At 43.1% G+C, this 13,953-nt stretch overlaps 1 protein-coding gene across 2 annotated transcripts in view; it reads left to right on the top strand.

Moving 5' to 3' along the window:
• The first annotated feature begins 6,265 nt into the window (after positions 1-6,265).
• The window catches only part of B3GALNT2 (beta-1,3-N-acetylgalactosaminyltransferase 2), a 28,241-nt gene continuing 20,553 nt past the window's right edge, over positions 6,266-13,953 (top strand). For both annotated transcript variants that reach the window (XM_083856571.1, XM_083856570.1), the window contains exon 1: positions 6,266-6,399. In XM_083856571.1, the coding sequence (XP_083712697.1) occupies positions 6,306-6,399 (94 nt within the window). In that variant the 5' untranslated portion in view covers positions 6,266-6,305. The remainder of the gene's footprint in view (positions 6,400-13,953) is intronic.

The raw sequence follows: 13,953 nt of genomic DNA, 5'->3' as shown, positions 1-13,953 counted from the left end.
AAATTTTACAGGCACCTGCACATTTAATCTTTAGGTAAAATACGTACATTTGCATCTAATTTAATCCAGCTTTATAGCACTATTAAATTAAGTACAGCCATAAATACCAGAACTGGTATGAGAACAGCTTTTCTGTCTGTTAGAGGAAGATGTACGTCTGAGTTTGTCAAGCACATTTACACCACTCACGCTTGTGAACAAACAAAATGAGCAGTTTTACCCTAAAATTGGGTCCTTACTTTTCCAAATTCCTATTGCAAGTAGAAACTGCACAGGCTCGTCTATTACTGCCACCTACTGATGAAGTGATAAACAGCCGACCGAGACAAAAATACCAACACCAACTAGTAATGACCAAAAGGGGGATTCTAAATTAATACACAGACTGTCTGAAACGGAGAGGCAGCACTCCTGTTTTTGTGGGCTGCATTGTGTAAGATTTCACCTGGCACTGGGGCACTGCTGGGGTGCAGTTAAACCTCATACTTCACTTCCAGACTGTTCAGTTGAGGAAGACACAAAAGACAATTAGATTATTTGGCTAAGTAGGTCAGGTGTCTGGCTAAAAATGCCTTGAAAGTTGAGAAAGTCGTTGCGTGTATCAGCAGCAAGGCTCAGCTCTAGGCCAGAGTGAGCCCCCAGCCCAGAGAGCACCCAACAGCTCCCACTGACTGCTGCTCTGTTCCTTCACACTCAAACTTCACTCCCGCCTGTTGGGTGTTTTATTTCAGGGGTAGGGGCTGTTTCTCCAATTACAGGAGTCTGGGCCAAGTCCTCATGTGCCACAGCATAATAATAGAGCCAGAACAGAGTTTAGGCCACTGCTTATGCCTAGAATGGCATTTTATGGAAAATACACTAGGCATGGCATAAGGATGTGTTTCGAAAGATCACCCATTCCACAAAAACGTATTTGTCGAGTAGCTTCTCACTGCACCATAGCCTCTTGTGTCTTTGAGCTTTAGGTGGCATCCTTGAGCCCTTCACTCTCTCTGTGGCATACTCTAAAGACATGCACAAATTTTCAACAAATGGAAGGAATAAACCATACTTTATAGAAAAGAACCATTGTGACTTTTTAAAAGCCTTTCAAGTAGCAGTAACTTTAGAGATATTGAGAGTGTCACAATCAGTGTCTGGCAAGTGTGGCTCACGTGACTTTTTATCCTTAACTTTCTTGTTGCAAAAACTGTTCACTGAAATGGTGGATTCTTGTCTGAGAGGCTCCTCCTCCCTGGAGAGCATACCAGCTTTTATCCTACTCATACACATACTACCTTTTATCCTACTCAACACAATACACATAAATAGATTTCCAATATATACACCTGCAGTGCTGATACGAACATGTCAGTCATACCCTTAAAAGATCAAGTGATAAAATTTCAGGTGCTAAGATTCTCAAGAAAAGAAATCCCTTACAGAAACTTTGAGAATATAAAGAATGTTATAGATAGCAACCTTTCTGATGTCTTCTTTATCAGCCTTTACATGCTCTTTTTGTACTTAGAGTTTGCTTCACACTCTGGAAAATTACTACAGAAAGCAACTATGAAATAGAAATTAGAAGGCCATAAAAGTGATTACATTTCTTTGCCGTTCTGTCCATACCAGCTAAACAAATACTTGCAACAGGGAGGTGAATATATTTGAGGATATTTAAACAGAATCTGGATGAATGAAGAAAAGTACATTAAAAGATCATTAAAGAGGCCAAGTCAAGCACTTGTTTAAGAAATGTCAGAGGTAGGTTTCTTTATGCATATTCCATTTGCTTCTCTCATTTGTATGTACTACTATCCCAGATCACCACTGCAGGAATTCCCACAAGGCACAGTATAGGCAGTGCTCAGTTAATGAGCAGTTAGTCAGTACTATTTTGGTGTTGTTATTCATTGTGTAGCCCCAGGCCTGATTTACTCACAAATTCTGCTTTCCATGTAGAACTGTTCCCTGATGAGCTTCTCTGTGGCGCTTATCACGGGTTGCTTAACAAAGTATCTCCACAGTATCCTGGAGGAATATGAGGGAGGAACTATTTGCATCTTACAGTGGGAAGCTAAGGCAGAGCCTGGACAGATTGTGAGTACCTGCTGCTCCAGAGTTAGCTCTTTCAACACCTCACACAATGTTCCCACTTGCTCAGCCATCAGCTCTGAGTCCTCAGCTCTACAAGCTGGAATGCCTTTTGCAAGTCAAACACACAGAAACTACAGGGGAAAAAAAGTAACATGAAAGATTTAGCTTTGTGATTTTCCTGGTCTTGTCAGTTCTCCCAAGCAGCAATGACCCTTAGCCTTGCAACCCTTTCGTGATCCCACCTCATTGACCTTGCACTTGTTGTAACAAATGAAGCAGCCACCTGGTGCTTTCTCCAGCAGAGCACATCCATCCTAGGGCAAGGTAAGCACCATGATGGGAAAATAGCAAGGGGTCATGTAAATTATTTAAAATTACATATAGCCTGAATATTATCTATCCAGTGATACATAATAATGAAGTGATAAACAATATTGTGGCCAATTTGCTTTGCAGTCCCTCAACATCTTACCTCTTTACCAGGCATGTGACTAAAAAGTGTATTTGCTGTTGTAGACTTCTGCAGGACTTCCTACAAATCTTATTCTCTTCTGTACATGCATCCTGAAGTCTTTGTACCACTTGCTAAAAATAACTGTATGCTGGCTGCACATGAAGTAGCTAACCCCACCAGCTGGCTGCTGCCTGATTATTGGATATTTGATGTTTCACATCTCTAGGAGACATTCCCGTTTGCTCTCTGAGATGTGCTTGTCAAGATTTAGCTGCTGCCATATGGGTGGTATTGAGTCCATTTCTATTTTTGATTGTCATGAAGATGTCAAGGAGTCAACTTAGACTGTAAAATTTATTATTGCTATATTGGTAAGTTTGGATAACTGTGACCTAATTCAGCAAAACTTAAAGCTACTCCTCCAAACAGACAAGAACATGCAAAAACTTAATTAAAAGAATAAAAGGCTCAGCAGAATTATAGACAAATAATTTTTAACAAAACTTCCTTAACTGGAAGTTAATTCACAAAATGTTAAGTGGAAAAATTAGGAAGATTATACTGCGTACTACTATTTAAAGAATAATGCAATATTGATAAATCCTCAATAGTGAATTTGTTTAGATTATGAACACTGGAAAAAGAATAAAACACATCCTTGGTATGCAAATATACAGCCCTTTAAAATAATAAAGCCTTTCACACCATGATCTGTAATCTCTTTTAATATTTCTTCTTTAAAAAACTAAAGGCATGAAGATTTTGTGAAAAGCAATAGACCAGTGTTACTGCTACCTGGGGAGAAAGTTAAGCCCCAAACCCTTAAAATGGAGTCTCCCACGAGACCTTTCTCTGCTTTCAGATGGAGCGTGCAGAGATCAATAACACACAACTCCCTGGGGATGAACTCTGCTAAAATATACACTGATTCTTGCTCTTCTCTGCTGCTGCTGTCCTAAAAATATCCCAGCTACCCACTCGGGGCAACAATTAGGCAAACAGACACTTAAAAAACCCCTGCATGCTATGGACTGGCTCGCTTTGGTACATGAGTACAGCTCTGGTATCCATCATGTCTCCTCTGGGTCAGACAGGAGATGCTTATCCAGAGGGACTCTGCAAATTTAACAGAAGCATCTTAAGTTTGCAAGCAGCCTGGGGAGTAACATTTCTGTCTCTTCTGTCTCAGCTCTTGTGCCCAACATGTTGTGCCTGTATTATATTTTTGTGCCAGAGGTACCCTCTGAGCCTGTACTGTCAGAAGAGTAAATCAGCTCAGAAAGAACATTATGAAAATTGTGTATTTTTAATAGAGTTGTTATAACCCAAATCAAAATATAACCCAACTCAATTTTTTTAGTTTTTCATGAAAGTAATTTAACAGTATCTAGAAGTTATATTCCAGATCAATTTTTCTTTTCATAGTATACATATTCATGATTCTTAAATCTTGGGAAAAAAGCTAATTTTTATATGGGCACTTTTTAAAAAGCATGTTTAACACTCAGTGCCTTGAAGCCATATTTAGACACTCCAACATCAGCTTGCTTCACCAAGATACTAGTCCCCTCACAAAAGCCCTCAAGAATGCAAATTGAAACTTCTTTACTTATGGGAACTTCTGGAAACTGGTTTAATGGTTGGGTCTGATCACCTCATGATTTACATACATGTGCACACTGTCAGTATCATACAGATGGGGATGAAATTGGGAAGCTTTGGTAAAATCTTTGGCTTTAAACATCTCATAGAGATGCAACAGAAAAATGGAAAGGCCAATCCTCTACAACTGAACTGTGTTAGTAACCATTTCCTACCTGACTAACAAAAATGCATGTGTATCATCCTTTTGACATGGATATCCTGTTTGTACAATATGAAGAAACAGCTTTCTCCCGGTTTACATGTAATACAGTTACTTTTCCTTGAAGATGATAGGTAATACCATATGGAAAATAAGATATTAAAGGATTAGGTGCTCTGTTTTGCCTGCAAAGAAATAATCACTCCAGGCATGTTTATAAGATCAATCCCCACCAGGTCACCTGGCATGGGGGGAGAACCTAACATATTGGGAACAAGGAATGTAGCCAAATATAGACAAATATTAATAGATGGACTAGTTTTTACTTCTGCAGCTGAACATGCTGAAAGGCAAGTCAAATGTAAATAGTGATTAATCATACCATTTTTTGTGTAAATGTGTACTACTATTATTTGCTGACAAATATGCAATTGCATGTTAAACAAGTATGCAGCAAACTAAAACTGATGTATTTCCAATGCATTTTCCTTCTGCTTGTAAACCTAATATATAAGGGTTAAAATCATTGGTTTGCCTTCTAGTAGCTCACTCCACTTGATGAAAAATTAATTTTAACTAAGCAGTTTGAAAGGACTGTAGGCATTTTCTAAACACTTTTCATGGCTTTGGTATTTAAAAAAAGAAAATTAGTTTTCTTTTTGTAAAAAAAAAAAAAAAAATAAAAAAAAAAAATTCCATTCTGCTTTGTACAGATCAGGTTCTGTTACTAATTAAATGTGTTTCTACTAGACTAGCACCAGCAGCACTCATTTAGGCCTTACAGCTATTACACACAATCTAGTTTATACATTAACAAGAGGCAAAAGGCAGAAAATCACGTACAAAAAATTCCACCTGAACTTGAGGAAGAAATTATTTAGTGTGCAAGTGACTAAATCTGTTAAGATTTTCTGGAGAGGTTGTGGAGTCTCCCTGTCTGGAGATGTTCAAGAAGCACCTGGCCCCAATCCTGTGCCGTGTGCTCTGGGATGACTCTGCCTGGACAGGGAGACTGGACCCTCTCACCTCCTGTGCTCCCTTCCAGCCTGACCCATCCTGTCAATCTCAGACTCTGAGAAGCCTTTGCTTATTTATCCAAATCACTTTTTCAGGTAGATTTATCCTACCAATCTGAGGAAACAAATTCCCTGTGGTTACCTGTGCGCAGGAGGCCAGAGACAAGTAAACCAAGGCGCTGATAACATTGTGCTCTCCTTTACCCGATGGTGTTCAAACCCTTCTGGCCCTGCCAGAGCTCTGCCCTCACTCCTTGGGCCCCCATTTCCCAATGGTGGCTGAAGGCGACGGGGGAAGCCGAGATGGAATTATTGGCATTTCATAACGAATTTAGGGATTCTTGGCCGTGATCCAAACGCAGTTAAGGACACTTTGATTGTCTGACACACCCTCCGGGATTTCAGTCAAAGAACATGTTACTTGCTGGAATAAAACACAAACATTTTGCGAGCGCCGTGGGCAGGTCTTTGCAGGTCTCTCCCCTTTATTTAATTAGTAAAGGATTGTTCTGGAAGGCTATTTTGTTCCTAACGCGACGACACTAGAGAAGAGGCACTCAGCGGGTTACCGCACAAGGACTGCCCGGGCAGGGTTTCCGCCGCGGCCGGGCGGTGGCGGTGGCGGTCCCGGTCCGGTCCGGTCCGGTCCGGTCCGGTCCGTGAGGGGCCGCGCCGCCGCCCCCGGCCGCCCTCCCGCACCCCCCGCCATGTGCGGCGCGCGGCTCCCCGGCGCCCCGCGGCATTGTGGGGGCTGTAGGCGGCCGCTCCGCCCGCCCGCGCCGCCGCCGCCCGCCCTGGCCGGGGCGGGACTGCAGCTCCCGGCGGCCGCGGGGCGGCCCAGCCCGGCCCGGCCGAGCGGGGAGGAGCCGCGGGCGGCCGAGCCGGGCCGTCGCGCCGGCGCCGCTGGGAGAGGCCGGCGCGAAGGGGAAGGGGCCGGCGGCTGCGGCGGCCAATGCGAAACTGGCTGGTGCTGCTGTGCCCCTGTGCGGTCGGGGTCGCGCTGCACCTCTGGCTGCTGCTGAGCTGCCCCGGCAGCCACCCGGCAGGTAGGAGCGAGAGGGGCGGGCGGCGGCGGGGTGGGCTCTCCACCCTCTCCTCAGGCAGGAGAGGTCGGGCTGGCGGGGCAGGGGGGCAGGTGGCGGGGCGGGGGCGAGGGGAAGGCCGGGGGGTGCTGTGGCCGGGGCAGCGGGAGCAGCCGGAGTGTCCGAAGGGTTGGGAGGGAGGAGGGAGCGGCTCGTTCCGTGGGGCGGCGGGAGCAGAGCGGCCACCAGCCCCAGCCCCAGCCGGGGGCACCGGGCGCGGTGAGGGGTGCGGGACCCCCTCCCACTCCCGCCGGGGCACGCGGGGAAGAAATTCCCCCCGATCCCGCTGGTGTCGCGTCATTCCCGGTCCTAGGAATAGCTCCTCGCAGCGCGCTGTGTGTTTGCCTCAGCGGGCTTTAAAACCCCTGTGCTGCGAAAAGCTATTCCTAGGGCCGGGTATGATCCAGCACGAGTGAAATGCGGTCCCTGAGGGCTCCTTACAAAACGAGGTACAGCTTTCAGGCCACAGATCTTCCTGCCCGAGGAAACAGGCATCTCTTGGAACAGAAACTTTTGTCAGCTACGCACAGGTGCTGTTTGACAATATTAAAAAATACTGTATGTAATGGTGTTTTTTTTTTTTTTACTTGGGGTGTGCTTATAACTGTTTAGTGACCCGGTAGCTTGTTGACTAATGGAGCTGCAACCTGCAACTGGTGCCTGTTCCCCTGCAGGGTGAGGGGAAACAGGAGTCTGCTCATCGCCAGGGCAATTCATAGTGCAAATAGGCAAGAAGCAAGGTCAGTGCATTTTGGATAGTCTGAAGGCTGCAGAGTTGTATAGGTGTCTGTCTGTGTTCTGGCTTTTGCACAACACATCAGCAATGGCCACGCTTGAATTGAAAAAGAATGAGAGATCTAATTGTTGGACTTCTAGCCTGATGTGGGTTTGAGTTGCCTGGTTGATTTTGTTCATGTTCCATGGTGGCGTTTTGGAGCTTCCGAGCATTAATTTGGAGTTAGAAGTGGCAGTGTGGAATCTTGTGAGGACCTTTCCTGCATAAATGTGTTTTCCACTAACAAACATTTCTAAAGAAAATCCAGAAGTTTCTCGGTTGGTGTTGGTGTGGATGAGTGGTTTAGGACACTTAAATAATCACTGTTAAAGGTATTAGCAAAAGTGGGAGGAACACAGATTTGTAGAAGAGCAGCTTAAGTAACTTGGATATCAGGGTTTTCTCTGTTGCTTACTGCATGGACGAAACACCCTAAGGAAAGTCCAGCTAGAATTAATTGAGAATTATTTACACAGAGACCAAAGACTCAAAAGGATAAGGGTTGACTCTGGCTGAGTCACAACGTTCAGGGTGGATCCTCTTGCTTTTCAAACTCCTGATGGGGCTTAGGTGCAGCTAACTTCAGTCTTGGTCTCCAACTTCATCAGCGATTTTTATACAAATGATTTAGCAGCACTTAATCAATGACTAATTTAACACTTACAAGGTGATTTTCCTTTCCTAAAAGTGAGTACAGTGGGTGAGAAATGATAGGAAATCTAGGTATATGTTTCCTCCAGTACCTTAAAGTATCCAAAAGCTGCTGTTACTCCTTTTTAGAATGGGGCATTTGCAAATGTTCTGTTTTTCTTAAGATATATGGAAGAATCACCACACTACCCCCTGTCTACCAGGTGCTCAAAAACTTTAATTCTCTACTTGGTCCCTGACATTTTTTGGGTGCCATCTCAACTTCTGCTTCACATAGTGCTTGCTGCACTGCTGCTGCCATTTGCCCCACCTTTTCAAGGGAATTTCCCCTAATTAGAATATCACCTTTAGATCTGTAGAGTTTCACATTCTGAGAGAGTGAGACTGTCTGTGAAAGTTCAGCAAACATGGGATGAGCAATTGTGGGTGAATGTTTATACCCCTGTGGAAGTTCGTTAAAGGTATATTGTGAACTTTTCCAAGTAAAAGAAAGTTTCTTTTTATCCTCCTGCAAGGGGACCGACCATAAAGGACACATCTGTCACACCTGGCACTGCTGTGCAGGGTGTGTGGCTCCTTGTAGCTGTTCAAGTTGCAATATTGGGTTCTGCAGCTCTCAGTGGGGCCCTGGTGGCATTTAAGAGCTGATAATCAATTGCTAGGTGCCAGCTCCCACCCAGTTTTCAGACTGGCCAAGTGGGTGAACTGTACAGTGGGTTCTGGAAATAATGTGTCATTTTTCTAAGTCTGCTGCCACCCCAGAATTATTTCCATTTTGTGCTGCAGCAGGAGTTGGGCATTGCAGTCTTGGAATTGGGAGTGCAGGGAGTGCATGAAGTACACACGCTGTACCCCCTGCTTTCTGTCAGGTTTAGGGGCAAGATTGGAACCAAAGGACCACACACTGCTGACCATTGGGTGCCAGGCTTGGATATTCAAAATCAAAACCCAAAGTAGTTCCATTGTGATCTTCCACTACAAAGCAAGTAGACAACCTTCGCTTCTCCCCCAGAGCCATAAATTAACTCTTGTGGCTGGTGAATGACACTTGTTCTGTTCACTGCAGGGGTTTTAACTCTGTGCTGTCCAGGTTGTACACCCAGCTGCTCAGCATCCTGTTGTACTGATACTGAAATTTGTGCTCCTGTATCTGTGTGGTTTTGTCAGTTGTTGAGGGCCAGCAGGAATGAGAATGTATTTTGCTTTAGTGATTTTGCTGAGCTTATATTCAGAGGAATCTGAGGGGGAAAAAAGAATCAGCTTTCTTCAGTTTGCTGTCATCAGAGTCATCCTATATGTTCCCATCCCATTCCTCAGGGGATACAATTAATTTCCTAATCTATACAATGTGAGGAGGATGGAAAGCCCACATAAACATGATGTTATCCTCCAACCTAATGTTGGATGGTGTTTTCCTCCAACATTTTTTTCTCATTTTCTTCCTTTAACTGATTTTGCAGCTGCTCCATTTTCAAAGATGGTATTAATTCAGTTGCCTTTAGGAGCTTTATTTCTTCCTTTAGTTATAGTATCCTTTTATTGTTATTCTTGCTATCTTGATAAGCAGCTTCTAACCAGGTTCCTAGCGTTTTGCAAATAATTCCTTTTCCATCCTTTATCTGGCCCCGGCCACCTTTAGCTGTCCTTTCACAGCTGTGCAATCATGCCAGTTAACACAATCCCATTCTTCTGAGAATTTGGAGCTTGGATTTATTCTGTGCTTTCTTAAGTAATCCGTGCTTCTATTTGACATCCAGTCAAATATGCCAATTTGTCACAAATGAGTTTAGGTTGCTTATGGAATCACCTTCAAAGGTAGTGGCAAAACCAGATATCACCTGGATTTAACCAAGCTCACAACTAAGCACCATGCAGCCAACTCACTTATTTCCTGCTTCCCTCAACCCCAACAGTGGGATGGGGAGGAGGATCAGGGAAAAAAAAAAAAAAAAAAAAAAAAAGAAAAAGGAAAAAACCCCTTGTGGATTGAGAAAGGAGGAACTGAGTTAGAATTCATTTAGAATGACTTAAACAGAGGCTGAAGACACATTGGTAAGGGAGACCCTCCTGTTGTGTCATAAGATTCAGAGTGGAACCCCTTACTTTGTAAACTCCTCATGGAGCTGAGGTGCAGCTAGGTCCAGTCTTAGTCTCAGACTTGGTCAATGATCAGTACCTAAAGGATTTAGCAGAACTTAATCATTGACTAATTTAACATTAACTAAGTGATATACAAAGTGATAGGATTTACTATAATTGATGCAGTGACTTCATTATACATCCAGCATTCATGCTACACTGGCAGAAGAGTGTCTAAGTCAGTCCACACATGCGTACACACTGACACAAGAAGGTTATATTTAGATACAGGGATATAAATATATGGGTATAAATGTGTAGAGGTGTACCTGTTAAAAATTCCCCTGGAGTTCAGTGAAATGCTCACTTCAAATATCTTGGCATTTCTCAGTGGGAATGAGTTGAGTCTCAAGAAATGGAAGGTTTCAGCCCAGGCTCTGTCATCCATTTTGGGTGCTGATCCTCAGAACTTTGCAAACTGTGAGCTCTGAGAGACATCCTTCTCAGGGAGTTGCTGATGGCAGCCCACTGTGGTCCAGGAGAGCCAAAAGGCTTCATTCAGGACCAGCTTTTAGGGCTGTTTAGATGTTTGGCTTTAGTCATCCATAAATTTCGACCCTGAACACAATCTTGGTTGGTAATTGCTGGAATTTTCAGAAATCCAGGAACTATGGAGTCTGTTCCTCTCAGGGTGCTCCAGGCCTGTCAGGGGATGGCTGATTACTCCTGCTGTCATTCCTCCCGTGGTCAGGCAACAGGAGTTCCTTCCATGGTCAGTGTTGCCCCCACGTTAACCATGCTGGGGCTGCTTCCTGTTCCAGTCAAGGGACACTTCACTGCCCAGCTCATTACACAAAGGCCTAGTGGGAATTTCTGAGGTAGAGCAACCCTGAGACAAGGGAGGAAGGCACCACTTGGAAGTTGGGGAAGGAGAAAAGTAGTTTTGCTCTTCACAGTTTCCCTGTTTCGAGCAGTTATTACTGGAGTTAATGCTCATTACTGTAAACCCATGCTGCATTGGATAATGTTAGGATAACAAGAATTTTTAATAAGTGGGTTTTTTTTAATACTGAAAGAGCAAGTGTATGATTTTTTGCAGGGTTTACTTAGTTGTAAATAAATGCTGTTGTAAAGTTACTACTGAGTAATGTGTTCACACCGAGGAGAGGAATAACGACGCCTTCTATAAAATGAGAATATATGTCTTCTGTAGGAAAATGCTCAGTATTGTATATGAGTTGCCTTTTGTAGGCCCAGTCCTTGCCTGGTATTTAAGGAGGAGTCTGTCTCTTAGCCTTCAAAATACCACAAAATGTACAAGATGTAGGTATGCCTGCCTTGGCAGAAGAAAGAAGGATGAGCCAAGGGACCTCAGATGTCTTCTGTATTGTATTTTTTTATTATTCTGAGTGTTTTAGGAACATTAGTGAGTTTGTATGCAGGAGAAAGAAGTGTCCCTATTTATTAGAAGGCTTCTTGAATCTGAGACTACTTAAGAGGATCTGGTAGTGCCTGATAAAGCCAGTCTTGTTTCACTTGAGTAGTTTTTTTTCCTTGTTTTTCCTTGTTTACTGCTCCAGCTGTTCTTTACTACTATCACCTGGAATCCTTGGTGTGAATAAAAAGTAAATCTTATCATGGGGCAGTGTTTTGCAATAGCTGTGACATAAAAATGTGTAATTTGTATTTTCTCTGGTATTTTTGTGTGGTTGTGTACAATAGTTGTGTGTTATCTCAACAGTTGCAGAATTAGCTACCAGTAGAGGTCAAAGACAGAATGAACAACAATTCTGGTTTTTTGAGGAGTTTAATTACCCTCCCAAATAATCATCACCACACATTCAAATGGAAATCTGTCAAAAAGTTGATAACCTGTTTTAGTGATTATTTGCCTTGGCTTCACTGACTCACACAAGATTGGAATAGACATTCCCAGCTATCAATTCTGCTTACTATTTCTATTAAGTAACTCTTGGTCTCTGTAAAATGGTAGGTGGGCAGTCTACCTTTGTTTAGTGAAGGCTTGGGATGGCTTTTTGTCTGTTCATTTGAATTCCTGGCAGTCGTAGGAAGAGGCTGTTCCAGAGGCTTGTTGTCCTGATTAAAAATATGTTCTCATTTCTAGCCTGAGCTTACTTGCAACTGGTTTATGCCCTTTAATTCTTAAGCCTTTCAGTCAAAAGGGTCTTTCTTTTCTTTCAAGTACATCTTCAACATGTAACCATAGAGGTCAAATGTGTCTGTTTTAAACCTTTGCTTTCTTAAGTTGAGCACCTTAGGTACTTCTGACTTATAGTGGAAAATAGGCTTTCCATTTCTAGAAAACAGTTCGTTTTATCTATAGGTCAGATGGCTTTAAATGTAAACAGTGTTCCAGTCTTCACTCATTCCGTCTACTTTTCTTCCTCTCTTGGAAGTACCTTCTGTAATAAAGTCTTCCTTTTAACGACCCCTTGTGAAAAGCCTGTAGTTTGCCTGCATTCTTGGCCCTCAGTTGTGTTTCTCCCTGTGCAGTATTCAGACTTTCTCTGTATTCATGTTCACATTTACCTTGGTGTCACAGAAGATAGAGTACACTTCTTTTAGGCAGTTCTCAGTAATTGGAAAAAAATAAATAGGATCAATCCTGAGACAAAAGGCCTTTGTTTTAGTGTCCTGACTTTGGTGGCTCACTGCTTTTTTTTGTTTTGTTCATCAGTTAATGAGACTGTAATTCACACTTCTGAACAAGATTTGTGCAGGAACATGCTTTTAGGTTTAATTGAAATCCTTGTCTAACTGGTTACAAACAAGTGCTATCCAAAGAAAGTTCGTGAGTAGGAAGCTTAGTTAATTTTTTGTAAAAGTCTCAGATAAATGCTAATTATAAAATGACCTCAGAAACTTGAGAAGGAACAGACAGACCTGCTTTTAGCACTCCAGGTGGATTCATTGCTAATTGTGTGTTTTAATTGATGGCACAAATCTTATTGAGTAGGAAGTTACTCACTGTAGGGCTTCAGCTACAGGGCCTAATCAGAGAGCCCCACACATTCTGTGTAATCTTCTGCTACTTGGCTGATGCTAATGCCCTTTCAGTCGTTATTCCTGTCACATTTCCGTGGGGGGTGGCAGCTAAAAATTGGCCCTTTTGGATTTGTGAGAGTCAGTCTTCTACTAGCGAACAATTATGCAACAGATTAAAACCCACCATTTTCTAGAGTTTGCCTGTATGCCATCTGTTGTCCTGTGGCTCAGCATGTACTTCTTCAGGCACTGGCCTAATGGAACCAAAATATGGGAACAACCTATGAGGTGCTATGAGGTGAAGTTTTGCTAAAATGTGGGACCTCCTTAAGAAAAGATGATGTCTGAAATCTGGTAGTCCTGTCCGTCAGGGAGTAGCATGCTTGGTCACAAAGTTATTTCGTCTTTTGTAGGTGTGTAAAGACTTACACGCTGGTGGCCTTGGAAACTGAAACTCAGCAGGTCAGGTTTGGCATTGGCAGTAGATGTGCAGTCCTGTCTAAAATGCCAGTTGTCCCCCACCCTTCATCTGTAAGATCTTAGTATGACATGGTTTTTCATGGTTAGGCCACCCCCAGGATAGAACAATCCCCCAACTTTTGATGGCACAAAATAATTGACAAAGAGTACGCAAAATAAGCTGATGGTATTTTCCAAATGAATCGGGATTTTTTTTAGGATTTTCAGTTATTCTGTAGACAGATGTCTGAGACATTGCAAACTACTAATGAGTAGCACTGGAATTGCACTTTTATATTTTGGCACTGGAATAGGGAAGAGGACCAGTTCTGCCAGAGTTGGTGGAATTAAAGTTTTCAACAGTCATCCTCTAAATTGCCCACTGAGTGGAACAGCCAGAAGAGGGCAAGTAGCCTTCCCTGGGAGCAGGCTTTTCTTCCATGGCAGCAGGGATTGGTAGCCAATTTTCATTAGATAAAGGTGCTGTAGTCTGCTTCCCCCTGCCCTGCCACAACCCCACCCCTTCTCTCCACAAAATAAAAAAGAAA

The sequence above is a fragment of the Zosterops lateralis genome (assembly GCF_965231275.1).
Source record: "Zosterops lateralis genome assembly, chromosome: 3".
Taxonomy (NCBI): Eukaryota; Metazoa; Chordata; class Aves; order Passeriformes; family Zosteropidae; genus Zosterops; species Zosterops lateralis.
This window is presented reverse-complemented; position numbering and strand designations above follow the sequence as displayed.